Source organism: Aquarana catesbeiana, linkage group LG07 (genome assembly GCF_042186555.1).
Source record: "Aquarana catesbeiana isolate 2022-GZ linkage group LG07, ASM4218655v1, whole genome shotgun sequence".
NCBI classification, from domain to species: Eukaryota; Metazoa; Chordata; class Amphibia; order Anura; family Ranidae; genus Aquarana; species Aquarana catesbeiana.
This window is the reverse complement of record NC_133330.1, coordinates 218,733,114-218,761,099: the sequence shown is the minus strand read 5'-3', so window position 1 is coordinate 218,761,099 and position 27,986 is coordinate 218,733,114. Positions and strand designations below refer to the sequence as shown.

The window sequence follows — 27,986 nt, the reverse complement described above, 5'->3', positions numbered from 1 at the left end:
AGTAGAGGCTCGAGTGTCAACACAAACAGAAGAGGGGAGAGCAGGCAGCCCTGCCTAGTGATGTTTGTCATACTAAAGGGCTTTGAAAGTGCTCCATTCACCTTAACTGATGCTGTGGGATTGTTATAGAGTATTTTGATCCACGAGATAAACCTCGGTCCAGTTCCCATGGCCTCAAGAGTTTTCATCATGAACCCCCAGTCTACCCTGTCGAACGCTTTTTCTGCGTCAATCGACAGGAATAGAACTGGGGGCCCTCCCTTTTTGCTGGTTTCCCCCAGAAGTACCACTCGCACCCCATTGTCCCTACTCTGTCTCCCCGGTACAAAACCTGCCTGGTCTGGGTGAACTAGATAGGACATTTTTTCCTTCAGTCTATTAGCCAGTACTTTCGCGTAAAGTTTAACATCTGTATTCAACAGTGAAATGGGTCTAAAGCTTGAGCATAGCCTGGCATCCTTCCCTTCTTTTAAAATCAACGTTATCGTCGCGGCTAGAGCCTCCCTCTCCATTTCGCAGTTGGTGCCTAATTCGTTCCAATAGTGACATAACCTAGGCACCAAATATGTTTTAATTTTTCAAGATAGATAGTTGAGAATCCATCTGGGCCGGGGCTCTTACCCTTTGGAGAATCTTTTAATGCGGCAAATATTTCCTCCTCCTCGATAGGTCTATCCAGGATAGATCTCTCTTCCTGAGATAGCTCAACCAGTCCCGCCTCCTTCAGAAATTCCTCCCCTCTACAACTGCGCGTGGGATCCTCTGCTCCTTGTTGCCCAATAGAATACAAAGACGTATAAAACTTTTTAAATTCCTCTGCCATGCCTCTACTGGTCACTATTACCTCGCCTTTTTTGTTTTGAATTTTTTCAATAAAGTTTCGCCCTCTTTTTTTTCTTATCAATCTAGCCAGGTGTTTACTCGACCTATTCGCCCAGAGGTAATTATCCTTTGTTATCTTGTTAAGGGCTTTCTTAGTATCCTGCTCCATCAGATCTCTCAACTCCTCCCTTTTGGCTATTAATTGGCGATAACAATCCTGACTCTGCCCATTAAACTTTTTATGTACCTGTTCCAGAGAGAAAATTTCTTCTATTAACCTTTCCCTTTCTTCCTTTCTCTTTTTTTTCAGACCTGCTCCCAGAGACATAAAGATCCCTCTAATGTAGGCTTTGTGTGTTTCCCATAAAATAGAGGGGGATACTACCCCCTTGTCGTTTGACTTGAAAAAGAAGTCCACTTCCTCCTGGACCCTTTCAACTACCTTTGGATCCTTCAACAGGGATTCATTAAGTTTCCACGAGAAAGGTTGTCGTTGCCATTCTGGGATTTCTACCTTCATCACTACCGGAGAGTGATCAGACAGGGAGGAAATTTCTATTCTCGTTTCCTTAACCCACTCCAACATGCTGTGATCCACAAATATATAGTCCAGTCTGGAGTAGGTCCCGTGCACAGGGGGAAAAAAGTAAAGTCTTTCTCTTTAGCGTGCTGCATTCTCCATACATCCATTAACTGGCAACGAAATAACCTCCGCCCGATTGCGCGGGTCGAGGCTTTCCCTATCCCCTGGGCACGGGACGTACTGTCCAGATCTGGATCTAGACAGAAGTTGAGGTCCCCCGCCAAGACCACCTCCCCCTCCCTAAATTCCATGAGCTTTGTAAGCATGTGTCCCAGAAAAACTGACGGATGTCTATTGGGGCAATATACATTCACCAAGGTAAACATCCTATTCCCCATTTTGCCTTTCAATAAAATATAGCGACCATCTGGGTCCGTCATCCTGTCTACTAATGTGAAATTTGATGTTTTCGAAAACCCGATAGCAACCCCTTTTGCTCTCTTAAGAGGTGTGTCTCCGTAGAACCACGTGGGGAATCCTGGGGAAAAAATCCTGATTCTGGAATCTAGGGTCAGGTGGGTCTCCTGAAGGAATACAACGTCGGCACCTAAGTGCCGGAGCTCCCCCAATAATTTGTGTCTTTTTTTTGGCGAATTTAATCCCTTCACATTGTATGATAAAAATTTGAGCCCTGGCATATCGGTCAATCACACCATTCTCCCTTCCCTCCTGATCCCCTGGAACCCCACCTGCAGGAACACCTCTCCCTCCCGTCCCCCCCACCCCCTCTTCCCTCCCTCACCCAACCCACCCCCGCCCCCATTCCTCCCCCTCCCCTCGGTGGAAGACCGACTCCGAGCCCACATGTTGGGAAATCACCCATTTCCCTCAATGTGCCTCCTTCCTCGGGGTGGGACTCCCCTGCCGGCATCCGGAACCCCCCAGGAAGCAATGCCTCGAGGGGGGAGCCGGGAGGACAGGAAACCGGCTCCCTAGCCCTACGAAACCACCCCCTCCCCCCGCCGACCCCCCCCCCCCCCCCCCGCAGGAGCATCCTATCAACCAGTGATACTCTCCCCCTCCTTATCTCCAAATAATGCATTACAATGACTAAGTTTAAAGTCCATATGCCTCAGTAAGAAATTTATAGACCGAGACTTTCAGCTGGGGGGCAGAAAAAAAAAAAAACCCCGACACTACCCGCACCCCAGCTGAACAATCTCGACACTTCATGTCTCTCCTTATGGCAGGTCAGGGATGGGAATACCCAGACTGTCACAAAAGTCCTGCAGCTCCTCCTGGAAACGCATTCTGTGCGATCTGCCGTCTTTCATAACTATCAGGGATGTTGGGAATCCCCAGCTGTACTTCAAGTTAGACCTCTTGAGCTGGTCTAGAACTGGCTTCATCTGTCTTCTTCGCGCTAGAGTTCCTGCTGACAAATCTGTGAACACCTGTAGATTTTGATTTTCAAAGCTTATTGGGGGAGCCCCCTTTAAGTTCTTCCATATTTTTTCTTTATCTTCATACGAGTGAAACTTTACAATGACGTCTCTGGGAATCTCTTGTTTTATATTTGGGGGCTTCCTTACTCTGTGGACCCTGTCGATCATCAGAGCTTCCTCTTCATGCCTACCCAGAATCGGATTGAATATTTTTCTCATCTTCTCCCACAGGTCCTCATTATGTTGTTCTGGGATGGATCTAATCCGTAGATTTTGGCGTCGACTCTGGTTTTCCTGTTCGTCTAGTCGAAACGCCAACATGCGATTCTCAATCTGCATTTTCTTGACCTGTTCTTTTAACTCACAGATTTCTTTAGCAAAGTTTCCTGACGCCTCTTCCGCCTCTTCCACTCTACGCAGGAGATGTCCCATGTCGGTACGGACATTTACTATTTCTGCTTTTATCACATTTTCTAGTTTAGCAAACATGTCGATCATTTCAGATTTGCTTGGTACTAACGCCATTATTCTTTGCTCTTCCACATTAGCACAGACGGATGCGCCATCCAGCTCTTGCTCTTCTCTGGCCCTGTCCCCCTGTCCCCCTTTCTGCTTCTGCTGCTCTTTCTTCTTGTCCTTTGCTCCTGTTTGTTTAGCCTCCATTCCGGGGCTCTTCAAATTCGCCTCTTTTAAATATTTTTGTATAGAGCTGGTATTCAAACTCTCCCTTGAGTTCTGGGGTTCCGCTACTCTTGAGGAGCGTCCTCTCATACTTCCTCCCCCCACTGTTTACAATTTGTTCTTTGTCCCAAGTAAGTGGGGTATGTAGTTTGCATAAGAAGACAAAAATTAAGGCCGAGAACCCACCCCACCGTCCGCACTACCAAGGGGGAGGCAGGGGGACGGATCCAGTCAGATCCTCAGAGGCACAGGGGCGACAGTCCTAATATTGAATATATAGAAAGATTTTTATCTCGGTCGCCTCAGTTAGTAACTAGAGTAGACTCACATGCATACTCCGTTCAATTTACAAATAGTCTCTCAAATCCGCTCCTGACGGTTGTGGGTAGAGTTAGGGGGAATCCTAGTTTAAGCACACTTTACTTCTTCCCAGACAAGCACACAAGTAGATAAGTATTCCAGTCTCAGTCTCATGAGCACATATAATTTATATAGGGGCCACCAGTAGGTCCGACAGATTGTCCCACCCTCGAAAGCCTCGGTACAACAGTCCAGAATTTATATGCAAGCTGAGTGGATTTTGTTGATTTCCCCTTGATTTGAGTCAGATTTTATCTCTTACCCACACTTTGCTATTTCTTTATTATTTCTGTTTCTTTTACTTTTGTGGCGACCCCATTTAGATGCTGCACCTCATCTGTTTGGTTTACAGATAGTTTCTCAAACCATAGTCCACGAGTCAGGAGGGGAGGATCAGGGAGGGCCTCAGTTTGATCATGTCTGACTCATCTGGGAAAACACTCACGGGTTTAAGTAATACAGTCCAATCCTGAATAGCCCCCTTACTGCTGCAGCTTAATTTGAGGTCAGTACTATGAAATGCACCATTCACTTGTAACACTTTAAAGTTGAGTAATGCAGTTGAGAAAAGCAGGGAGAAAAAAAGCTTGTCATACCTTCATGTGCTTCTTCCCTTTGCTCTCTTCACTCAGCCAGCGTGTTTATGACCAGTTGTCATTACCTTGTTTTCATCGTGGTGAATGCCTTGGGGGAAAGCAGAGCTCACAGTTCATCATGCAGGGGACGCGCTCCGTTTCCTGCTCCCGCCAGCTATCGCCTGGAGGCTTCTGTCATCTTCTGCTGACTCCTTCAGAAGGTCTGATAACTTAGGAGAAGTCTCTCTCCTCAAATTTTTCGCCCTCTGCTGCTCCGGGATCCCGGGATCCTGTCTCTCTCTTTTCTCGGCCACTCGAGGGGGGGGTCTGCTCGACCTGTTGCTGCCTCTGCCTGAAGGTGGGGGGGTCACGCGGAGGAACGGCGGCTCGCCGGGTCTCGTCCAGGCATCTCACGGGCTCTCACCCCGCTCTGCATGTCCTGCACGAACGAGAGACTCGGCTTCCGCCCTCAATCCGGTGCCGGCATTGGGCCCCTCCCCCGTGCGGACGTCCTGCGTCACTCCATGTCCGCCGAGTGACCTCAGGGAGGTTATGACCTCACTGGGGCTGGGCCCGAATATGCTAACTTGGATACTGGCTCTCTACTCAGAACCTAGTGCACAGGTTGAGGTTAATGGAGTCTTCTCAACCAGATTCCCGATCGGGAACAGCACGAGGCAGGGGTGCCCACTCTCCCCCCACCTCTTCGCTCTGGCTCTTGAGCCACTATTACAAAGAGTGAGAGCAAATACTGATATCACAGGCCTGACTGTGGGAGCTGTGGAACATAAACTTTCGGCTTACGCAGACAATGTATTGTTTCACCTAACTAATCCCCTGATCTCGCTGCCGGTCCTGATGCGGGAACTCCAATATTTCGGAACACTCTCTAACTTCAAGATTAACTATAATAAATCAGAAATTCTACCCATATGCCTACCTACTCCTATGACAAATAGTTTAAAGGCTGCATTCCCTTTCACATGGACTAACACTTCCTTACGCTACCTGGGCATACAACTGACAGACAGTTTTAACACTTTATACACAACAAACTACCCCAGATTATTGTCTGAAATCCGACAAGACTTAGCACGATGGACGAAAATAGCTTTTACGTGGATGGGCAGGGCGAACATAATAAAAATGAATGTTCTCCCTAGAATTTTGTTTTATATGCAAGTGCTCCCCATATCCCTACCCAAAACCTTCTTCACACAAGTGTCTAACATGCTCACTACTTTCATATGGAACTCACGGAAGCCACAAATAGCTATGAAGGTATTGAGGCACCCTAAGCATTATGGAGGTTTGGGTGTCCCAGACTTGCAGCGATACTGCCAGGCCATTGCCCTGCAGAGGATTCTAAATTGGCACTTCCATGGTCAATCCAAATTATGGGTGACAATGGAAAAATATATGGCAGGCAGGAACCTGTCCTATGCCCCGTGGCTTTCGCGGGAACATCGGGGATCGTCTGAAACTACGTCCCCGTTAACGTTATCTACGCTTAAAATATGGGACCGAGTTAATCGAACTTTGAACTTAGCCCCCCCTGTGTCCCCACTGACGCCTCTGGGTGGATTCCTCTGGTTCCCGCCGGGGGAACACGTGGACTTCTTTGGAGCCTGGGTGGAAGATAAGAATGCCAGCTGTGGTAAATTGTTGAGAAATGGGAAAATGTTGCCCTTTGAATCCCTGGGGAACAGGCCTGGTAGACCGCAGCACAATTTCTGGAATTATAGACAGTTGCACCACTTTTTCTAAATACACAGTAGCTCTATAAGAGATATCTCCTTGCTCACACCTTTTGAGAAAATGTTCATAGCGGAGGATCTGATCCCCCCACATAATTTCAGAGATTTACCTACTCATAGGGTCCTCAGCCTCGGCTTCTAAACCCACTTATATACGTGCCTGGGAAAGAGACCTTGGGAAACAGTTCTCTGGACCTCAGTTAACGCATTTATACCAACTTACACATTCCAGCTCAGTGGACTCCAAGATGCAGGAGACAAACTATAAATTGCTGACACGCTGGTACAGAGTTCCTTCTGACTTAGCACGGATATATCCGGCCAGCTCGGATCTGTGCTGGCGAGGATGCGGAGGCCGAGGTACCCTCTTACACTTGTGGTGGGAGTGCCCTCGAATAAAGGCATACTGGTGAATTATTAGAGACCAGATTAAAGATATCCTTGGGATAGAAATTCCCTTCTCCCCAGAGCATTTCCTCCTGCATATCCCTCCCATGCCAGTCAGTCGCTACAAGAAATGCGCACTACCCCACTTACTAGACGCTGCTAAGTGGCTGCTTCCAATCTTTTGGAAGAAGGCGCAGGTAGCGAGCAGAGAGGAGTGGATATGCAGGGTAAATGAGATAAGGGAAGCAGAGGAATGGGTAGCAAAAGGTAAAGGCACTATGGATAAACATACAGTCATATGGTCAACATGGATAGAACACTTCCACGACACTGCCCATGTGTCCTCCAGTTTAGACCTATCCTTGTTAAAACTGGCAGACCCCACATTGGGTCTCCATGACCTCCCTAAGTAATAACCACCACTAAAATCCCTTAGACTGATGCATGGACAGCACACATAGCATATGTGTTCTTACCAAGGCATAAGGGCTGCCTGGCAGCGGATTATCCGGAGCGGAACCCAGGAGACCTACACGGATCTAAGGTGTGATCCTGTCCCCCTTCCCACTCCACTTACCCCCTACCCTCTCCCCCCTCTCTCTTTCTCTCCTCTTCCTCTCTGCTCTCTCCTATCTTAAATAAGTACTGTAATTAATAGATTTATATGTGGAATGACCAGAATGTTGGCAATTATTGATAACAAAGTTGATGACCACTTTATTGCAAGGTGGAGGTGGAGTGGAGATGTTCCCCTGGCCAGGAGGGCCGGGGGGGGCCCGGATGCGCCTGTGGTCCGGGGGGTGCACCGGGGGAGGACAGTAGGAGGCCCTGATGGCCCGCCTCTTCTGGTGTGGACTCTGGGCGGGGGTGGTCCTGTGCTCCCTTGGCTTTCTTTTCCCTGGTCTAGGAGACCAACATGACTCAAGTGAAGGAATCCACGGAAAGATAGTGAGCCCAGATGGCTGCCACTTCGTGGAAGCTGAGGCCTTATAACAACTTTTATATGTAACACTAAAAGCGTACATTCTCAATGTCTACATTGCCTTTTTACTATCTATGTACTGTGTACTGTCTACACTATTCTATTTGCTCTCTGTCTTTATCTTCTTTTCTCTTTTTTTTCCTTTCATTTATTATTTATTTTACTTACATGTTTGCAATCCAATACCACTGTTGAAATGAGAAAATATCTGTCACCATTGAGCTTATATTGAACTATGTTTATCAGGCTGTGACCGAATACAATAAAGAAAGTTTAAACAAAAAAAGCTAGGGTAAATAACTTTCTCCTAACTAGGAAAAAAGAAAAAGGAAGGTTGGCAATTCCAGATGTAAAAAGATACTATAGGGCGACACTACTGGCAAGACTAGTAGAATGGGCAAACACAAACACTAAAAAGAGATGGGTGAAAATGGAAGACACATTAAACACGACACAACTTCAAAAAATTATTTGGATTCCACCAAAACTGAGAACACATAGTAGAGACACACATGAATTAACTAAAAATATATTTACGGTATGGGACGCATTATATCAAAAAGAAAAATGGAAATATAGCTCACCTTTAATCTCAATAACTGGCACAAATTTTTTTATTCCAGGAAATGGGACACGGTTGGGAAACCAGTTAGGAAACGCACAATTAAAAGATATTATTATGCACGGTAAAATTAGGACAAAACAGGATCTATTAATGACTCACGGGTGGCACCAGATTAACGATTGGGAATATTTGCAAATAAAACACTTAGTAAGCACAATCCCTCAACCAATTAGAAACGAGAAAGCGTTAACTCCAATCGAAAAGCTGTGCAATACAAAAACACCTGTAAAACATGGAATATCTCAAATGTACGAAATACTATTAGAAATAGAAGGACATGGGACGTTACCCTTCATAGAAAAATGGGAACAAGATTTGGGCATAAAATTAGATGAAACACAAATGATAGGAGCGGTGTATAATTACGCATCCGATATAACTACGATAGAGGCAAATTATAAGTGTATGGTACGTTGGCATTTGACACCAGAGAGAATCAACAAATTCCAGCCAGACAGGTCCTCCCAGTGTTGGAGGAACTGTAAACAAACAGGAACAGCAGGGGGCGTGTCCGAATGGCGAGGTGAATGGACGCACTGCAGAGGAGCTCTGTCTAGCCCTCTGCAATCCACTGCCATCCGGCATCCACAAACATCAAAAACTGCCCCAAAGCCTATCTAATAACCACTGGGCACTAGGAGAGCCTTTTACTGAGGACATTGGAGCAGATTAGCCGGCGGACTACTTTGTTTTCAGGCCGCGGCCGGCCTTCTACAATCTACAGCCATCCGGCATCCACAAACATCAAAAACTGCCCCAAAGCCTATCTAATAACCACTGGGCACTAGGAGAGCCTTTTACTGAGGACATTGGAGCAGATTAGCCGGCGGACTACTTTGTTTTCAGGCCGCGGCCGGCCTTCTACAATCTACAGCCATCCGGCCTCCACAGACATCAAAAGCTGCCCCAAAGCCTATCTAATAACCACTGGGCACTAGGAGAGCCTTTTACTGAGGACATTGGAGCAGATTAGCCGGCGGACTACTTTGTTTTCAGGCCGCGGCCGGCCTTCTACAATCTACAGCCATCCGGCCTCCACAGACATCAAAAGCTGCCCCAAAGCCTACCTGGTAGCCACTGGGCACTGGAGGAGTCCTTCCCTGAGAATATTTAAGTAGATTGGCTGACGGATTGCTTGTTTTCGGGCCGCGGCCGGCCTCACTCCACAGACGCCGGCCGCCATCTTGCGGCCTACGAGACACACAGAATCCCCGGTCTCGGGTGCCGCGGAGGGCGATCGGGGGCCCTGGGGCCGGGAGGGCTGTATCCGGAGCGGAGGGGACACCAGACAAGGCAGAGAAAGCAGGCACTGGATGCTTGCGGCAGGCCCGAGGCCTGTGAGGCCCCCAGCATCACCGCATCTTGGCGCCACGACCGGAGGTAAGGGGGTCATATAATTCACCCTCACTTAAAGTGGCCCCCCCTGGGCATATCTGACAAGTTTATAGCCAGCTCAGACCCATCGCTGACCCCGGTAACACTAGAGACTTCCAGTGACGGCCGCCATCTTACCATCTTGCGGCCTAGCTTACAAGACGGGCCCGCACTATCAGAAACTGTGCCCTGGCTGGACGGTGCTCTCCCCCTTGAACCCATACGGTGTCCCAGCCTTGCGCCCATGTTAATAGGGTGACACCGCTGCTCCCGCAGGCCTGGTCACCCTCCCCAGTCCCCCTCATCTCCGTGGAAGATAGGTTTTGATGGAGAGAGACTAACTATGGATGGCTGAAGACCCGCACCCCTGAGTCCCGTGCTATCCCGACAGCTACAGGCTATTTACATAGCATAGCACACCCACATAATACATGGCGGCAGCTAGCTCACACTCCACGGAGCTTACCGACCCCCAACAAGGCACCATACAGAGGTATCTACTTAGAACTACGCCGATTGATCCCCGAACTCCCAAAGACAAGATGGCACCCGGCCGCAACCCGGGGAAGACCAAGCCTCCCGCCTCAGCAGCAGCTCACACGGCAGAGGACAATAATGAGAGACTTCAGAATTCTACGGGAGAGCCCTCAGCCTCCTCCACAAGGTCAGTCTCATCGTCCGACACAGGCACCGGGGAATCCCAGTCTGCTACGCATCCCCTATCAGGAGAACCCATTAGATCGGAAGCTGCTGCCCTCCTCTCTGCCTTCAGAATGGATTTCGAATCCTGGGCAAGCAAAATGGAAGATTCCCTCCACGTGGAGCTGAACGCCCTGAGGCAACAAGTCACAGTTAACGAGGAAGCAGTATCGGTCTTAACCACGGCTCAGGATGACCACGAGGCACGTATAACAGCCCTTGAATCCTCATCCGCGACACATCTTAGGCGCATACGTCACCAGCAACTCCGCATAGAAGACAGCGAAAATCGCAGTCGCAGAAATAACATTAGACTGCAAGGCATACCGGAGGCAACATCTGGAGCAGAATTGAAACCCACTGTCATAACTATCCTCAATAAAGCACTGGGAAGAGAGGCAACATCACCAATTGAACTGGATCGTGTTCACAGAGTAGGAGGACCAGGGGGGGCCCGAGATGGTCGCCCCCGCGATGTTCTATGTCGGGTCCACTATTACACTTTAAAAGAAGAGATCATGCGAAAGGCATGGAACTTGGGTCCTGTTGACTTCTTTGGTGCCCCTATTCACCTATACCCTGACTTATCTCGCAATACGCTGTATATGCGTAGAGTGGTGCGCCCTCTACTTGACCTTATACGGCAAGCTGGAGCTACCTATACATGGGGTCACCCCTTCAGCATCAAGGTGACACGGGGCGGCAACAGGTTTACGCTCTCTGATCCAGACCAACTGCCCGACTTTTTCCTCTTTATCGAACAAGATCCAGTGGAAGTTTTGAACTGGTTAGACCCTCCAGAGGATAGATCAGGCCAGGTGGGACTTGGTCCACTTCCACAGCGCCGCAGACGTCCTAGGTCCAGATCAGTTTCCTCTGGCCCAGGGATAAGAAGACCTACTTCCCCAGAAGATTAACTCAACAGTTAATTAGAGACTGATGGCTTGTTTTGTCTCCACTGGTTCTTTCCCTGCTCTTTGCCAATTTACAATTTGGCTGGGGTTCGGGTGAGAACATAGATTGGAGTCAATCTTATGCCTCTCATTATGAAGAGCGTCAGGTAATGCGAATGTCTACCAATGCTATGTTTTTGTGTTTTTCTTTTTTCCTTTTTATCTGACGTTTTTCTAAAGATGTTTTGCATTGTCTCAGATTGATTCCTCTCACCTTCCCATGATGATATATGCAGTGGGGGAGGTGTAGCGGGAGTGGGGGGATACCTTCCTCGGAGGGGGGTTTGGTACCCGGTTTTACTCGGTCTCTGCTACAGAGAATATAGGGTTTAAAGGACGTTACACATGGAGCAGAGGATTGCCCCCATGGAGGGATCCCCCACTCTCCCTGCCCTCCATATACCCACCCAATTGTCTTGGCGCAATAACTTTCTTTATATACATGAGACAATGCAATAGTTTTATATATACCTCAGGGTTACTTATTTAAATCCAATGCACACACTTGGTTGATTGTTATCATTTGTTGTGGTTAAGCTGCCTTATGCCCCACACTCGTTTTAAATATCAAGTGTGCCACACATACTACTTGCATGCCTGATATGCTGTCGGGAACACGGCTCAGACCCATTCATCTCGACTTTTCCCCCACAATAGGACAGGCACGGTTTGTGCCTAAAACGTGAATTTTCACGCAGTGTTCTGCGTTCGCGGACACATTAGTTTTCCAGACACATCTTTTTAGGTGTCTTTTCATTTATATCGTATTTCTTCCATTATCCTCACGCTCCTTTCATTTTTCTTCCTCCCCTCCCTCTCTTCCCCTCCTTTGTCTGTTTATCTTTTTCTTCATCTCTTCTTTCTTTTTCTTTCCTGCTCCCTATACCTTTCCTCCATATCTTAATACTTTCTCCCTTTTACAGCTTTTGGCACTCCAGCATGGCTCACACGGTGACTTTGCGCCCACACCTGAAACTTTGTTCGTATAATGTAAACGGACTTAACATAGCGTCGAAACGTGGGCAAATTCTATATCAGATGCACAAAAGACAGGTCAGCATACTCTTGCTGCAGGAGACCCACTTCCATTCTGACTCCACTCCTTCCTGCTCCAATAGATATTTCAATAGATGGATACACAGTACCAACCCGACACAAAAATCTAAAGGAGTATCTATTGCGTTTCATAAAACACTCCCTATTGAGCTGCTTGATCAGGTGACGGACCCCCAAGGCAGGTATGTCTTTGTAAAAATTTTATTATGGGGGACTAAATTTACAATTGCCAACGTATACTTGCCTAACACACACCAAGTCCCATCAGCCTTGCAATACCTAAAGATTTTGGCGGGTTTCACGGAGGGCAAGCTCATACTCGGAGGGGACTTCAATACTCCCCTGGATCCACTTTTGGATTCATCGACATCCCGTTCGTCTATATCCTTTCCAAAAATACGGGCCCTAAAACGTACCATCTACAATATGCATCTCATAGACGTATGGCGAATACTGTACCCGGACTCACGAAACTACACACACTTCTCCAACATCCACCAATCATACAGTCGTATAGATTATTTTTTAGTCGAGCACGGCTGCTTAGATTGGTCCCCCAATTGTGAAATAGACCCTATGGTTTGGTCCGACCACTCACCCATATTCCTGACGCTTACAATCCCCTCTACACCAATAAAAGAATGGACATGGAGGTTAAATGACTCTCTCTTGACTGAACCAGGGTTTGAAACACAGATAGCAGAGACGATATCAAACTTTTTCACAGATCACACATCTGATGACACCTCACCACCCATGAAATGGGAAGCATTGAAGGCGGTATTACGGGGTAGGTTTATTCAGATGGGTGCTCGCATGAAAAAAGAACGTTCAACTGCGATAGTTACGGCAGTACATAAGCTAAGGACACTAGAAACTACTCATAAACGCTCCCCGACGGTTGAACTGCTTACGGAGGTTTCTTCTGCTCGCACCCAGCTTAGAGAGTTATATGAGGCATCAGCCCGCACGTTTGCGAACAAACTAGCTTTTCATCAATATAAATTTAGAGATAAATGTGGTAGATCCCTGGCTCGCACCCTCCACACCAAACAACCTAACTCCTTTATACCTCATATACGGGACAGCTCTGGGAAAACTGTCTCATCACCTTCCGAGATGGGACAGGTGTTCCGGGACTTTTATCAATCCCTATATAATATACCTGCAGCGAGCTCCACTGATCCTCCCCTCACTACAGCGGAAACACAAGCCTTATACATCGAGCAAACTGCATTACCCACTCTAGATGGCGAGACGATAGAGGACCTTGAGGCCCCGATTTCGGAAGACGAGGTTGCCCGCGCCATTACTTCTACCCCATCTGGTAAAAGCCCGGGTCCTGATGGCTTTACTCCGAAATTCTATAAACAATTTGCTACCCTTCTTACTCCCTTCTTGACAAAAGTATTTAACTCCATCTCTGAACGATCAGTGTTCCCACCACAAACCTTAGAGGCACATATTACCCTCATCCCCAAACCAGACAAAGACCTGAATGTTTGCGCTAATTACCGACCTATTTCGCTAATAGGAGTAGATCTAAAGGTGTACGCAAAAATTTTAGCTAATAGGTCGCAACCATTGTTACCCCGTTTAATACACCTAGATCAGGTTGGCTTTGTGAGTGGAAGGGAGGCGCGTGACAACACCCTAAAAACACTCCTCATTGCTGATTATGCTCGGGCCCACAATATCCCATTGTGCCTTCTCACAGTCGATGCGGAAAAAGCCTTCGACCGTGTCGACTGGCAATTTCTCCGCTTATCATTACAACAACTAGGTCTAGGCCAAAACATGATCTCCAGAATAATGTCCCTCTACACATCTCCTTCCGCTAGGATTAGACTAAACGGCTCCCTATCCCCTAAGTTTACTATACACAACGGAACGCGGCAGGGGTGCCCCTTGTCCCCCATTCTTTATGTAATTGTCATGGAACACCTAGCCATTGCCCTTAGAAACAATCCGGCCATACATGGCGTTAGAGTAGGCCCACTACACACTAAAATTGCCCTATTTGCTGATGATCTACTCATATTTGTAACCCAACCACAAATTTCTCTACCCTCCATTATGCAGGAGTTTCAGAGGTATGGAGAGGTTAGTAATTTTAAAGTTAATCTAAATAAGTCAGAAATCCTCAACATTTCACTCCCAACAGCGGTTCTACAACAGCTTACGACTTCCTTCCCTTTTAAGACAAGCTCCACATCTATCCGCTATCTAGGAATCCATATTCCAACAGTCTCATCCCAACTATTCTCCAGCAACTTCACCCCTTTACTTACCAGAACTCAAGCGGATCTGACCACATATGCCTCTAAACAGCTCTCCTGGCTGGGTAGGGTGAATGTCTTGAAGATGGATGTTCTCCCTCGATTCTTATACCTTTTCCAGACCATTCCTATCTATATCCCCACCTCGTTCTTCAAAAGGCTCCGTCAGATCTTCTCTAAATTTATATGGCAGGGACGTCGCCCCAGGATAAAACATGACACAATGATTCTCCCGAAAGTCAGGGGGGGTGCGGGGGTCCCAGATGCCTCTATATACCATAAGGCAGCGGTACTCGTGCGTATAGTGGATTGGTTCCACCACTCTTCCTCCAAACTTTGGGTTCAACTAGAGAAATATCTTAATGAGGCTGATCTTTGCGCCCTGCCATGGACCCCTATGGCTGGGCGTGGGGACGGCTTATTCTCCACTGCTCTTACTCGCCAAACTCTCCAGATTTGGGACCGCATGATCTCAGCGAGTAAATTGTCTAAAATCCAGGGCCCAATGACCCCTCTCTTCGGGACTCCGGCTTTCCCCCCAGCAGCGAACAAGTTAAGATTTGGACCCTGGAGTAGGGATAGCCATAGACGTTTAGCACAGGTCTTACGCGCTGACCCATCCTTGAGAACGGACATACCCTCTCGGACGGAATTAGGGACCTCAACAATGTGGTTACAAAGGGGTCAAATAACGTCATATATACGCACTTTCTCATCCATCTCAGAGATACTGGCCGACCCATCAGACTTTGACGAACTGCTTTTACAACCAGACCCACCAATACATGTAGTATCACTGTTGTATTCCCTACTACTGAACGAATATGCCCCTGACCTTCCAACATATACACAGAAATGGGAAGCGGAGCTGCAACACTCCATCTCCCCCACTGATTGGCAAAAAAGCTTTATCCTAACGCATAGGATTTCCCTGGCAACCAAGAACCAAGAAAAAGGGTTTAAATTATTAACGAGGTGGTACAGATGCCCAGTAGATATTAAAAAGTTTAACCCCTCTTTGACAGACGTGTGTTGGAGATGCCTGTCCTCTAGCGGGACAATGCTTCACATCTGGTGGGCTTGCCCTCCAATCTGGAAACTATGGCAAAAGGTCTTTGATCTTTACAGCAGGCTGATGGCGACATCAATCAAACCCACACCAGAGATAGCCCTATTATCTATACTCCCAGGCCCCCTCAAGTCGATTAAAAAAGATGTACTGCGCCACTTTCTGGCAGCAGTTAGGACAGTGATCCCCCGACATTGGAAAACGACAGATGTGCCTTCCTTGGGAGAATGGGTGGTTGAAGTGGACCAGATAAGAGATCTGGAGCGCCTGTTGGCGGAGGAAGTGGGAAAGGAGGAGCAGTTTACCGCCACCTGGACCTCATGGTCCATGTTTCGCTATTCTGATGAGTTTTCCCTTTGGGTCAGAGATACCCCACCCTTACCCGCCGATTAGCCATGCTGGAGTGCCTGGTGCCTCAGGTACCATCCCACACTTCTACTCACGTTCTTATTTCTGACTTTTTCTGTCTCCTCTTTGTTAAGTACTGAACCGACCACTCACATATATAGTTAAAGATCATATCTTTGGACTAGCTAAATGACTTGATTATCTATAATAGGTGAATAAAAGACTTCTACAGCAGTCTAATTCGTTGAGAGGGAACCCTCAGATAACACCAACCCGCGAAACTACAAGGTTCATTATATGTTGGCCCCCACCCGTATATTATTCCTCTCTTAGAATAAAGATTTCAATATACAATATGATATACCAGTAGTTCACCGAAAGCTGTATGTTAAAATGATCACTCCTGTTTATACATGGGTAAAGTACACCTCACTATTCTATGTATACTATATGTGTTGCCAAACTGTAAAGAATGGTATTTTTCTGTTATATTCTTTGTGTTCTTACTTTTGAAAATAAACTAAGATTGAAAACAAAACAAACAGGAACAGCAATTCACATATGGTGGGAGTGTCCAAAGATAAAAGATTATTGGCAAGAAACATTAGAATATATTAAGGTGATAACTGGAGAGAAGATTCCACAAAACCCCTGGAATTGTCTGTTTCATGGGACAAATAAAGCAAGAAAACAATATAAGAAAACTTTGGTCCTGTTCCTGCTCAATGCAGCGAAAGGACTCATCCCAAAAAAATGGTTGGACATAAGAAAACCAAGTGTAAAAGAGTGGCTACAAAGGGTAGACCACATTTGTAATATGGAGTACCTTTTCAGCAGAGAGCAGGGTCGTGCCGAAAGTTACAGAGCAATCTGGGAGAACTGGAATGTTTTCAAAACGTCAGAGTAATATGCACAGGGTATGATTGAATTGGATTGAACTAGAATGAGGATAACAGATCGGGAAGGGGAGAAGGGGGGGGTGGTAGGGGATCAGAAACGAGAGAGTAGATGTAAGGTTTTAAGATGTAATTGAAAGTTGTGTATTTTGTATGAAAACATTTTCTAATAAAAAATGTAAGTAAAAAAAAAACTAGTCGGGGGCCTCAATAAACTGGATCATAAAATTATTTTGTAATAGGTTTATACATTTTTGCCCTTTAACTGTCCCAGCAGTGCCATTACTCCAGTCAATTTCCAGGTAGTTAAAATCCCCCCATATTATCACTGTCCCAGCCCTTGCAGCCCGTTCCATCTGTCCAAGGAGCTGAGTCTCCACCTCCTCACTAACACTGGGAGGTCTATAACAAACTCCAATGGTGACCTTTGTTATATGTACACCCATGTAGAGTTCCACCTATAATGCTTCAGACTCATCACACTCTCCATCAACTAGGTCCTCTTTCACACTCGCTTTGAGATCACTTCTCACAGAGAGACAGACACTACCACCTCTCTGTTTTACCCTGTCTTTCCGAAAGAGAGCATAGCCAGGAATATTAATTGCCCAGTCATGAGAAGAATGAAGCCAAGATTCAGCAATACCAATTAGATCATAGTTCTCCTTGCACACCAGAGCTTCCAACTCACCTATTTTGCTTGGCAGACTTTTAGCATTGGTGAACCAACACTTTAATTCATTGTTACATTTTGCAAATGTACCTTGCATATTTTTTATTTTAGTACAAATAGTACCATTTCCAATGGTTGATTGTAACATAGGAACCCTCATATAATTTGCAATAGCCCTCCCCACATCTTTCCCCATTCCACCCACCAATAAGGGCTGGCCCCTGTCTGACCTGTCTGCCCCATTAAAACCTAATTCACCCTCCCCCCACAATCCTAGTTTAAATACTTCTCCAGCCTTCCCATAAACCTCTCCCCCAGCACAGCACAGACCCCCTTCCATTTAGGTGCAAACCATATTTAGCATATAGGTTGCAACACAATGAAAAGTCAGCCCTGGCTCTAAAAACCCAAATCCCTCCTCCTTACAGCAGGTCTTTAGCCATGCATTCAGCTCTCTAATCTCCCCCTGCCTTTCTTGTGTTGCGTGTGGCACAGGCAATATTTCAGAGAATATCACCTTGGAGGGCCTTCCCTTCAACTTGCAGCCTAATTCTTTAACCAATTGCCCACCAGCTGCCGCAGTTTTACTGCGCCAGAATGACACGGCTGGGCGAAACGACTTTGTTACGTCGCTTTTCCCTGTGGCCACTAGGGGGCGCACACGCACCCGCTGCTTGCCTCCAGAGCCAATGCGAGTGCCCAGGGTGGGCACGATGACTGCCGGGCTCCTTCGATCACTCGACACACCGAGAACCGGGATCTGTGTGTAAACACACAGATCCCGGTTTTCTGAGGGAAGAAGAGACTGATCGTGTGTTCATACAAAGTATGTACAGCGATCTGTCATCCCCCTTAGACAGTTCCATTCCCCCTTCAGTTAGAACACAGAGAGGGAACACAGTTAACCCCTTGATCGCCCCCTAGTGTTAACCCCCTCCTTGCCAGTGACATTTTTACAGTAATCAGTGCATTTTTATAGCACTGATCGCCGTATAAATGCCAATGGTCCCAAAAATGTGTCAAAAGTGTCCGATGTGTCCACCATAATGTCGCAGCCCCAATAAAAATCGCAGATCGCCGCCATTACTAGTAAAATAAATAATAATAAAAATGCTATAAATCTATCCCCTATTCTGTAGACGCTATAACTTTTGCGCAAACCAATCAGTATACGCTTATTGCAATTTTTATTACCAAAAATATGTAGAAGAATACATATTGGCCTAAACTGAGAAAAAAATAGCTTTTTTTTAAAAAAAAAATAGGGATATTTATTATAGCAAAAAGTAGAAAATATTGTGTTTTTTTTTTTTTCAAAATTGTCGCTTTTTTGTGTTTATAGCACAAAAAATTAAAACCGCAGACATGATCAAATACCACCAAAACAAAGCTCTATTTGTGGGGGAAAAAAGGACGTCAATTTTGTTTGGGTGCAGCGCCACACGACCGCGCACTTGTCAGTTAAAGCGACGCAGTGCAGAATCGCAAAAAATGGCCTGGTCATTCAGCAGCCAAATCTTCCGGGGCTGAAGTGGTTAAATTGGTTTTTAGGAAGCCTCCACCTTCCATATATTCTGTAATTGGTTCCAACATGGACCAAAACAGCTGGGTCATGCCCAGCCCCTCCCGGTAATTTATCAACCAGGTCCACCACATGCCAAACCCTGGCACCAGGGAGACAGCAAAGCATTCGGCTGAGGCTATCTTGGCAACAAATTATTCTATCAGTCCTTCTGATTATAGAATCCCCTATTACCACCAACTGCCTAGGCCTACCTGCACTCATCCACCACCCCTACTAGATGAGCTGCTCTCCCGGCTGTTAGGGGGAGCAGAGACATCTAGGGCTGCCACCTCTGAGCTTGATACTCCCACATCTTCACCCAACTTGGCAAATTTGTTAGGGTACTCAAAGCCAGGCCTGGCCTTCCTTTTCTGTGAGCCCCTACCACCCCCTCTAACTGTATTAACCCATCTTCCTACCTGATAATCATTAAATTAAAGCCCAGTATTGCAATTTGCTCCTCCAGATCTCTAATGTGAGCTTCCAGAAGGGCAACCTGCTCACATCTGTCGCAGCTGTATCCATCCTGGAGCTGTTGCTCCATTGTTGTATACATGTGGCACACTGTACACAACCTTCAATCTTGCTAACCCCCATTTTCCCAGTTACAATTATAAAATTACTAACAGGGAATTTCAGATGTTACTTACAGGTTTGATGACTCCTGTTATAACCTCCTGTTTTCAACTCTGGGTTTTAACTCACCACTTAGTCCAGTTCCACTTGGTCAGAGTTCCAGCAAGCAAAAAGATGGCAAGCTCAAGGATGAGCAGGCTCAAACATGCTCCCCTTGACAAAGATCCTGAAAAGTCTTGTCCTGTGTGTATAGTGCATAGTTGCCAACTGTCCTGATTTGGCCGGGACAGTCACAGATTTTAAAAAGGTAAATCAAGGCAGATCACAGCAGTCAGCTGTGCCACGGGTGCCCAGCGCAGTATGTGTCACTAACATCGAGGAGCTTAGGTGTGCTGTCCGGTGTTCTGTCGAGAAGTGCCCGGTATGTACTGCGCATGTGCCGTACGGAACAGCACAACAACTGATTTCCTGATCAGCTGAGCTGACGTAACCAGGGCGCATGCGCACATCGTAGGAGGTATCTCTCAATGGGAGATACCATTTCACATGTGTTCTGTTGAGAAGTGCCCCCCATTGAATAGTGCCCGCGCATGCGCAGGACGGATCCGCATTTCAGCTGATTTGCCAATCAGCTGGAGTGACGTGACCAGGGCGCAAGCGCACATCGTAGGAGGCATCTCTCGATGGGAGATACCATTTCACGGCTACAATTAAAACCTATATTCTCACATTGTGCCTCGCTGTTGCGGGGCGACTTTACAGTGTGCTGATGCTCCGGTTTTGTCTGTGTTGCAGGGCGGGTTTGCTGTGTTGAATGGCTGGTTTTGCCTCTGTAAAAGGGCGGGTTGCAACACAGAGAAAACCAGCTCTTCAACCCAGCCACTAGCCACCCTCCAGCAGCAGCGATGCACAATCTGAGAACTACGGTCGCCCCCTGCTGTTTGTATAGGTTTAAATTGTGCCTGTAAAATGGTATCTCCCATCGAGAGATACCTCCTACGATGTGCTCATGTGCCCTTTCCTGTTGCTGTCAACTCTCAATATGAGATTCAAAGAGCTGTCACTATCAGTGAAGTAAGCCATCATTAGTCTAAAAAAACAAAACAAACCCATCAGAGAGATAGCAAAAACATTAGGTGTGGCCAAATCAATTGTTTGGAACATCCTTAAAAAGAAAGAAAGCACCGGTGAGCTCAGCAACACCAAAAGACCCGGGAGACCACAAAAAACAACTGTGGTGGGTGACCAAAAAATTCTTCCCCTGGTGAAGAAAACACCCTTCACAACAGTTGGCCAGATCAAGAACACTCTCCAGGAGGTAGGCGTATGTGTGTCAAAGTCAACAATCAAGAGAAGACTTCACCAGAGTGAATACAGAGGGTTCACCACAAGATGTAAACCATTGGTGAGCCTCAAAAATAGGAAGGCCAAATTAGAGTTTGCCAAACAACATCTAAAAAAGCCTTCACAGTTCTGGAACAACATCCTGTGGACAGATGAGACCAAGATCAACTTATACCAGAGTGATGGGAAGAGAAGAGTATGGAGAAGGAAAGGAACTGCTCATGATCCAAAGCATACCACCACCTCATCAGTGAAGCATGGTGGTGGTAGTGTCATGGCATGGGCATGTATGGCTGTCAATGGAACTGGTTCTCTTGTATTTATTGATGATGTGACTGCTGACAAAAGCAGCAGGATGAATTCTGAAGTGTTTCGGGCAATATTATCTGCTCATATTCAGCAAAATGCTTCAGAACTCATTGGACGGCGCTTCACAGTGCAGATGGACAATGACCCGAAGCATACTGCGAAAGCAACCAAAGAGTTTTTTAAGGGAAAGAATTGGAATGTTATGCAATGGCCAAGTCAATCACCTGACCTGAATCCGATTGAGCATGCATTTCAATTGCTGAAGATAAAACTGAAGGGAAAATGCCCCAAGAACAAGCAGGAACTGAAGACAGTTGCAGTAGAGGCCTGGCAGAGCATCACCAGGGATGAAACCCAGCGTCTGGTGATGTCTATGGGTTCCAGACTTCTGGCTGTAATTGACTGCACAGCATTTGCAACCAAGTATTAAAAAGTGAAAGTTTGATGGATGCTTGTTAATTACTTTTGGTCCCTTGAAAAGTGGGAGGCACATAAACAAACTGTAGTAGTTTCTACACCGTTCACCTGATTTGGATGTAAATACCCTCAAATTAAAGCTAAAAGTCTTCAGTTAAAGTACATCTTGTTTGTTTCATTTCAAACCCATTATGGTGGTGTATAGAGCCAAAAAGATTAGAATTGTGTTGATGTCCCAATATTTATGGAGCTGACTGTACATTTTCAAAATTAATTTTCAGGCTTTTTAAATCAGCTTTAATTAAGATTATACCTGGTGATCATGTCATTAAAGTGTTTGTTTAGACATGTCCTGTCACAAAGGCTTCCAGTGAATACAAATGGCTGTTTCAACACACTTTACATGTTCCACTGTTGTTGCTGTCACCTTTTTAGATGTGCTTTCAGTGGACTCAAAACAGCTGTGACATTGGTCAATGCATAAGCATTTTCTGTGGAATAAGGTTATATTCCGCTCACTAAGTTAATGCTTTAAGCCACTCACAAAGGAGCTTCATTTTGCCACCCACAATATGTGTGTGTTCTCTCCTCTCCAGGGCACTTTTGGGTGTTCCCTGTTTGGATGTAGCATTATACAAACAGTGTTTAATTTATATAAATCGATCTCCTCATGAAGCAATCCAACTATGAAACATGACAGGACCTTTAAACACTTTCCTGCATTATTTCACTATTTTGTACTGTTGCAATGATATACATAGCTATGTAGACAAAATATATACAGTATGTGATAGGACTTGGCAGGATTAGCACTCTCTCAGGAATAATTACATGCTAATTTCATGTTCATATATTTGATTGTATGAAGATATTATTTAACTAATAATGATGTGAATAAAAAAACTTTTGTATTTCTTATTGGCTGTATGTCTAGCTTTTTTTGAGGGGGGTGGGGTTATGTTTGGCAATTTAAAGTCCTTTTATCTTTCCCCTTTTTGAGCCCAAGTTTTAATTTAGGATGCGGTGCCAACTACAGCAAACAGTGTTCCCTATTTGTACTCCATAGTTACATAGTAGGCGAGGTTGAAAAAAGACACAAGTTCATCAAGTCCAACCTGTGTGTGTGTGATTTAATGTCAGTATTACATTGTATATGCCTGTATGTTGTGGTCGTTCAGGTGCTTATCTAATAGTTTTTTGAAATTATCGATGCTCCCCGCTGAAACCACTGCCTGTGGAAGAGAATTCCACATCCTAACCGCTCTTACAGTAAATAACCCTCTACGCAGTTTAAGGTTAAACCTCCTTTCTTCTAATCTTAGTGACTGGCCGCGTGTCTTATTAAATTCCCTTTCGCAGAAAAGTTTTATCCCTATTGTGGGGTCACCATTACGGTATTTGTACATTGAAATCATATCCCCTCTCAAGCGTCTCCTCTCCAGAGAGAACAAGTTCAGTGCTCGTAACCTTTCCTCATAACTAAGGTCCTCTAGTCCTTTTTATTAGTTTTATTGCCCTTCTCTGGACTCTCTCCAGTTCCAGTACATCTTTCCTGAGGACTGGTGCCCAGAACTGGACAGCATACTCCAGGTGCAGCTGGACCAGAGTCTTGTAGAGTGTTATGCCGTGTACACACGGGCGGACTTTTCGACCAGACTGGTCCGACAGAACAAATCTGTTGGACAATCTGGCCATCAGACCTGCAGCGGACTTTTTGGGTTGAAAGTCAGACGGACTTTAGATTTAAAACATGTTTCAAATCTTTCCGACGGATTCGAGTCCGGTCGAAAAAATCTGTTCGTCTGTATGCTAGTCCGACGGACGAAAACCGACGCTAGGGCAGCTATTGGCTACTGGCTATGAACTTCCTTATTTTAGTCTGGTCGTACGTCATCACGTACGAATCCGTCGGACTTTGGTGTGATCGTGTGTAGGCAAGTCCGTTCGTTTGAAAGTCTGTCAAAAGTCCGTCGGAAAGACCGGCGGACCTTTGATGCCAAAAAGTCCGCCCGTGTGTACACGGCATTTGAATTATTGTTTTATCTCAGTAGTTAATCCCCTTTTTAATGCATGCTACTATTCTGTTTGCTTTGCTTGCAGCAGCTTGGCATTGCATGCCATTACTGAGCCTGTCATCTACTAGGACCTCCACGTCCTTTTCCATCCTATATTCCCCCAGAGGTTCTCCCCCTAGTGAGTAGATTGCATTCATATTTTGCCACCCAAATGCATTACTTTACACCCCATTAATTTGTGCAGATCTTCTTGCAAGGTTTCCACATCCTGTGGAGAAGCTTTTGCCCTGCTTAGCTTAGTATTGTCCACAAATACAGAGATTGAGCTGTTTATCCCATCCTCCAGGTCGTTTATGAAAGAATTAAATAGGATTGGTCCCAGGACAGAACCCTGGGGGACCCCACTTTCCACCCCGGACCATTCCGGGTACTCCCCGTTTATCACTACCCTCTAAACTCACCCCTGTAGCCAGTTTTAAATCCATGTACTCAGCCTATGGTCCATGCCAACGGACCTTAATTTGTACAGTAACCTGGGGAACTGTATCAAATGCTTTTGCAAAATCCAGATACACCACGTCTACGGGCCGTCCTTTATCTAGATGGCAGCTCACCTCCTCATAGAAGGTTAATAGATTGGTTTGGCAAGATTCTTCATGAATCCATGCTGATTACTGCTAATGATACCATTGTCATTACAAAAATCATGTATATAGTTCCTTATCATCCCCTCCAAGAGCTTGCATATAATTGATGTTGGGCTAACTGGTCTGTCATTCCCAGGGATGTGTCTTGGCCCTTTTTTAAATATTGGTGCTACATTGGAGAAAAGCCAATCAGCTGGTACCATTCCAATCAGTAGACTGTTTGTAAAAATTAGGAACAGTGGTCTGACAATTACTTGACTGAGTTCCCTAAGTACCCTCAGTGCAAGCCATCTGATCCCGGTGACTTATTGATGTTCAATTTTTCAAATCTAATGCCCCGTAGACACGATCGGAAATTCCACCAGCAAAATGTGAGCCTTTGGTCAGAAATTCCGACCGTGTGTATGCTTCATCGGACTTTTGCTGGCGGAATTCCCGCCAGCAAAAGATTGAGTGAAGCTTCTCTATTTTCCTGTCAGAAAAAGTTTGGGACGGGAATTCCGTTCGTCTGTATGCAATTTCAACGCGCAAAAAACAACGCATGCTCGGAAACAATTTGATGCATGCTCAGAAGCATTGAACTTCATTTTCTCGGCTCGTCGTAGTGTTTTACGTCACCTCGTTCTTGACAGTCAAAAGTTCAGAGAACTTTTGTGTGACCGTGTGTATGCAAGCCAAGCTTGAGCTGAATTCCGTCGGAAAAAACCATCCAAGATTTTTCCGACAGAGATTCCGCTCGTGTGTACAGGGCATAATTCTAATTCTGTCCTCTGTTAGCTATGAGGGTGTTTCCTGTGACATGTCATGAGGATAAGCATTGCAACACTCCAAGTTCTTATGTTTTTTTTACTGTCACTGTAGCAGACCTAAGCATGTCTATTTTGACCCACTAATCATATTAAATAACTGTTCCTGAGTAATGGAGAAATATTCTGTTATTCTTTGCAGTAAAGACGTAAAACTGCCAGAAGAGGTCAAGCAGACAATGGCCATTGAGTCGGAAGCACAAAGACATGCTAAAGTAAAGGTACATTTTTAAAGGCTTGGTAGATAGCGGTAACCATTTCTAATTATTCTTTGACTCGTGTAATCATTATCTTGTGCTTTATGGCAGATTCTTGCAGCAGAATGTGAGAAGACTGTGTCTGAGTCACTGAAAATAGCAGCAGAAACTTTATCTGGATCCCCCACTGCAGTTCAACTCCGTTACCTGCACACATTGCAGTGTATGACTTCTGAAAAACCCGCCACCTTCCTAGTACCTTTTCCCTTTGATCTTATGAATCTCAATGTTTTGCCCAAAGTGCAGCAAAATAACACGGACTCACCCAAATTAGATACAGAAGCAGATCAGGATACCAAGAAGGACTCACCAATGCTGTAATTTAACAAACACTTTGATTATGTTTATCTGATACAATTGTAATACATATTGCCCCATTTTTAGATGCTTAGTCTTGTAATATCTGAATTTAATTTTCTTTTTTTTTTTAGAAAAAAAATGACTGCATTAAAATGACTGGAACCCAGTCTATTTAACTTGCTAATAAAGCTGAAATGTAATGTAGCCATTTAGAAAATATTTTTTGCAGCTGAATTTATATATATATATATATATATATATATATATATATATATATATATACACAGTATCTCACAAAAGTGAGTACACCCCTCACATTTTTGTAAATATTTTATTATATCTTTTCATGTGACAACACTGAAGAAATTACACTTTGCTACAATGTAAAGTATTGAGTGTACAGCTTGTATGACAGTGTAAATTTGCTGTCCCCTCAAAATAACTCAACACACAGCCATTAATGTCTAAACTGCTGGCAACAAAAGTGAGTACACTCCTAAGTAAAAATGTCCAAATTGGGCCCAAAGTGTCAATATCTTGTGTAGCCACCATTATTTTCCAGTTTTTCCAGCATTGGCTTAACCCTCTTGGGCATGGAGTTCATCAGAGCTTCACAGGTTGCCACTGGTGTCCTCTTCCACTCCTCTATGGCGACATCACAGAGCTGGTGGATGTTAGAGACCTTGCGCTCCTCCACCTTTCATTTGAGGATGCCCTACAGATGCTCAATAGGGTTTAGGTCTGGAGACATGCTTGGCCAGTCCATCACCTTTACCCTCAGCTTCTTTCGCAAGCCAGTGGTCATCTTGGAAGTGTGTTTGGGGTCGTTATGTTGGAATACTGCCCTGCGGCCCAGTCTCCGAAGGGAAGGGATCATGCTCTGCTTCAGTATGTCACAGTACATGTTGGCATTCATGGTTCCCTCAATGAACTGTAGCTCCCCAGTGCCGGCAGCACTCAAGCAGCCCCAGACCATGACACTCCCACCACCATGCTTGACTGTAGGCAAGACACACTTGTCTTTGTACTCCCCACCTGGTTGCCGCCATACACGCTTGACACCATCTGAACCAAATACGTTTATCTTGGTCTCATCAGACCACAGGACATGGTTTCAGTAATCCATGTCCTTAGTCTGCTTGTCTTCAGCAAACTGTTTGCGTGCTTTCTTGTGCATCATCTTTAGAAGAGGCATCCTTTTGGGACGACAGCCATGCAGACCAATTTGATGCAGCGTGTGGCGTATGGTCTGAGCACTGACAGGCTGACCCCCCACCCCTTCAACCTATGCAGAAATGCTGGCAGCACTCATACATCTATTTCCCAAAGACAACCTCTGGATATGACTTCTTTGGTCGACCATGGCGAAGCCCGTTTTGAGCGGAACCTGTCCTGTTAAACCGCTGTATGGTCTTGGCCACCATGCTGCTGCTCAGTTTCAGGGTCTTGGCAATCTTCTTATAGACTAGGCCATCTTTATGTAGAGCAACAATTCTTTTTTTCAGATCCTCAAAGAGTTCTTTGTCATGAGGTGTCATGTTGAACTTCCAGTGACCAGTATGAGAGATTGAGAGCGATAACACCAAATTTAACACACCTGCTCCCCATTCACACCTGAGAACTTGTAACACTAATGAGTCACATGACACCGGGGAGGGAAAATAGCTAATTGGCCCAATTTGGACATTTTCACTTGGGGGTGTACTCACTGTTGTTGCCTGCGGTTTAGACATTAATGGCTGTGTGTTGAGTTATTTTGAGGGGACAGCAATTTTACACTGTTATACAAGCTGTACACTCACTACTTTACCTTGTAGCAAAGTGTGATTTCTTCAGTGTTGTCACATGTGTGTGTGTAAAACCTTTTACTGGCGGATTTTAAGGCACCAATACAAAGTCATATAGAAACATTATTGAATTGACTTCATGGTATAGTGTTAATAATTAAAATAATTTTAAAATTCTCAAACAATTATGATGTATATAAGTGCACGATTATTGACAGGAACATAACAATACTGAATGCTATCCCTTGTTTAGTATGTTTGTTACCGTATGATTTTCAACATAGCTTTTTACTAATTAGTCCCAATAGATCGGTAGGGCGAGGATATATCTGTGTCTCACATGTAGCACACAACCTGCTTCATTGTGAGAGTGTCAGGTATTTCAGAAAACTGTGAAAATTGCTTGTATTATCCAAATGCGCCACATATGAGACCTGGAGCTCCCCTACATATACTGGTG

General features: G+C 45.4%; 1 protein-coding gene across 1 annotated transcript in view; it reads left to right on the top strand.

Moving 5' to 3' along the window:
• NPHS2 (NPHS2 stomatin family member, podocin) overlaps positions 1–25,894 on the top strand; it is a 127,215-nt gene extending 101,321 nt beyond the window's left edge. The window contains exons 7-8 of the mRNA XM_073593058.1: positions 25,325–25,403; positions 25,491–25,894. Coding sequence (XP_073449159.1) covers positions 25,325–25,403; positions 25,491–25,760 — 349 coding nt within the window. The 3' untranslated portion in view covers positions 25,761–25,894. The remainder of the gene's footprint in view (positions 1–25,324; positions 25,404–25,490) is intronic.
• The last annotated feature ends 2,092 nt before the right edge of the window (positions 25,895–27,986 follow it).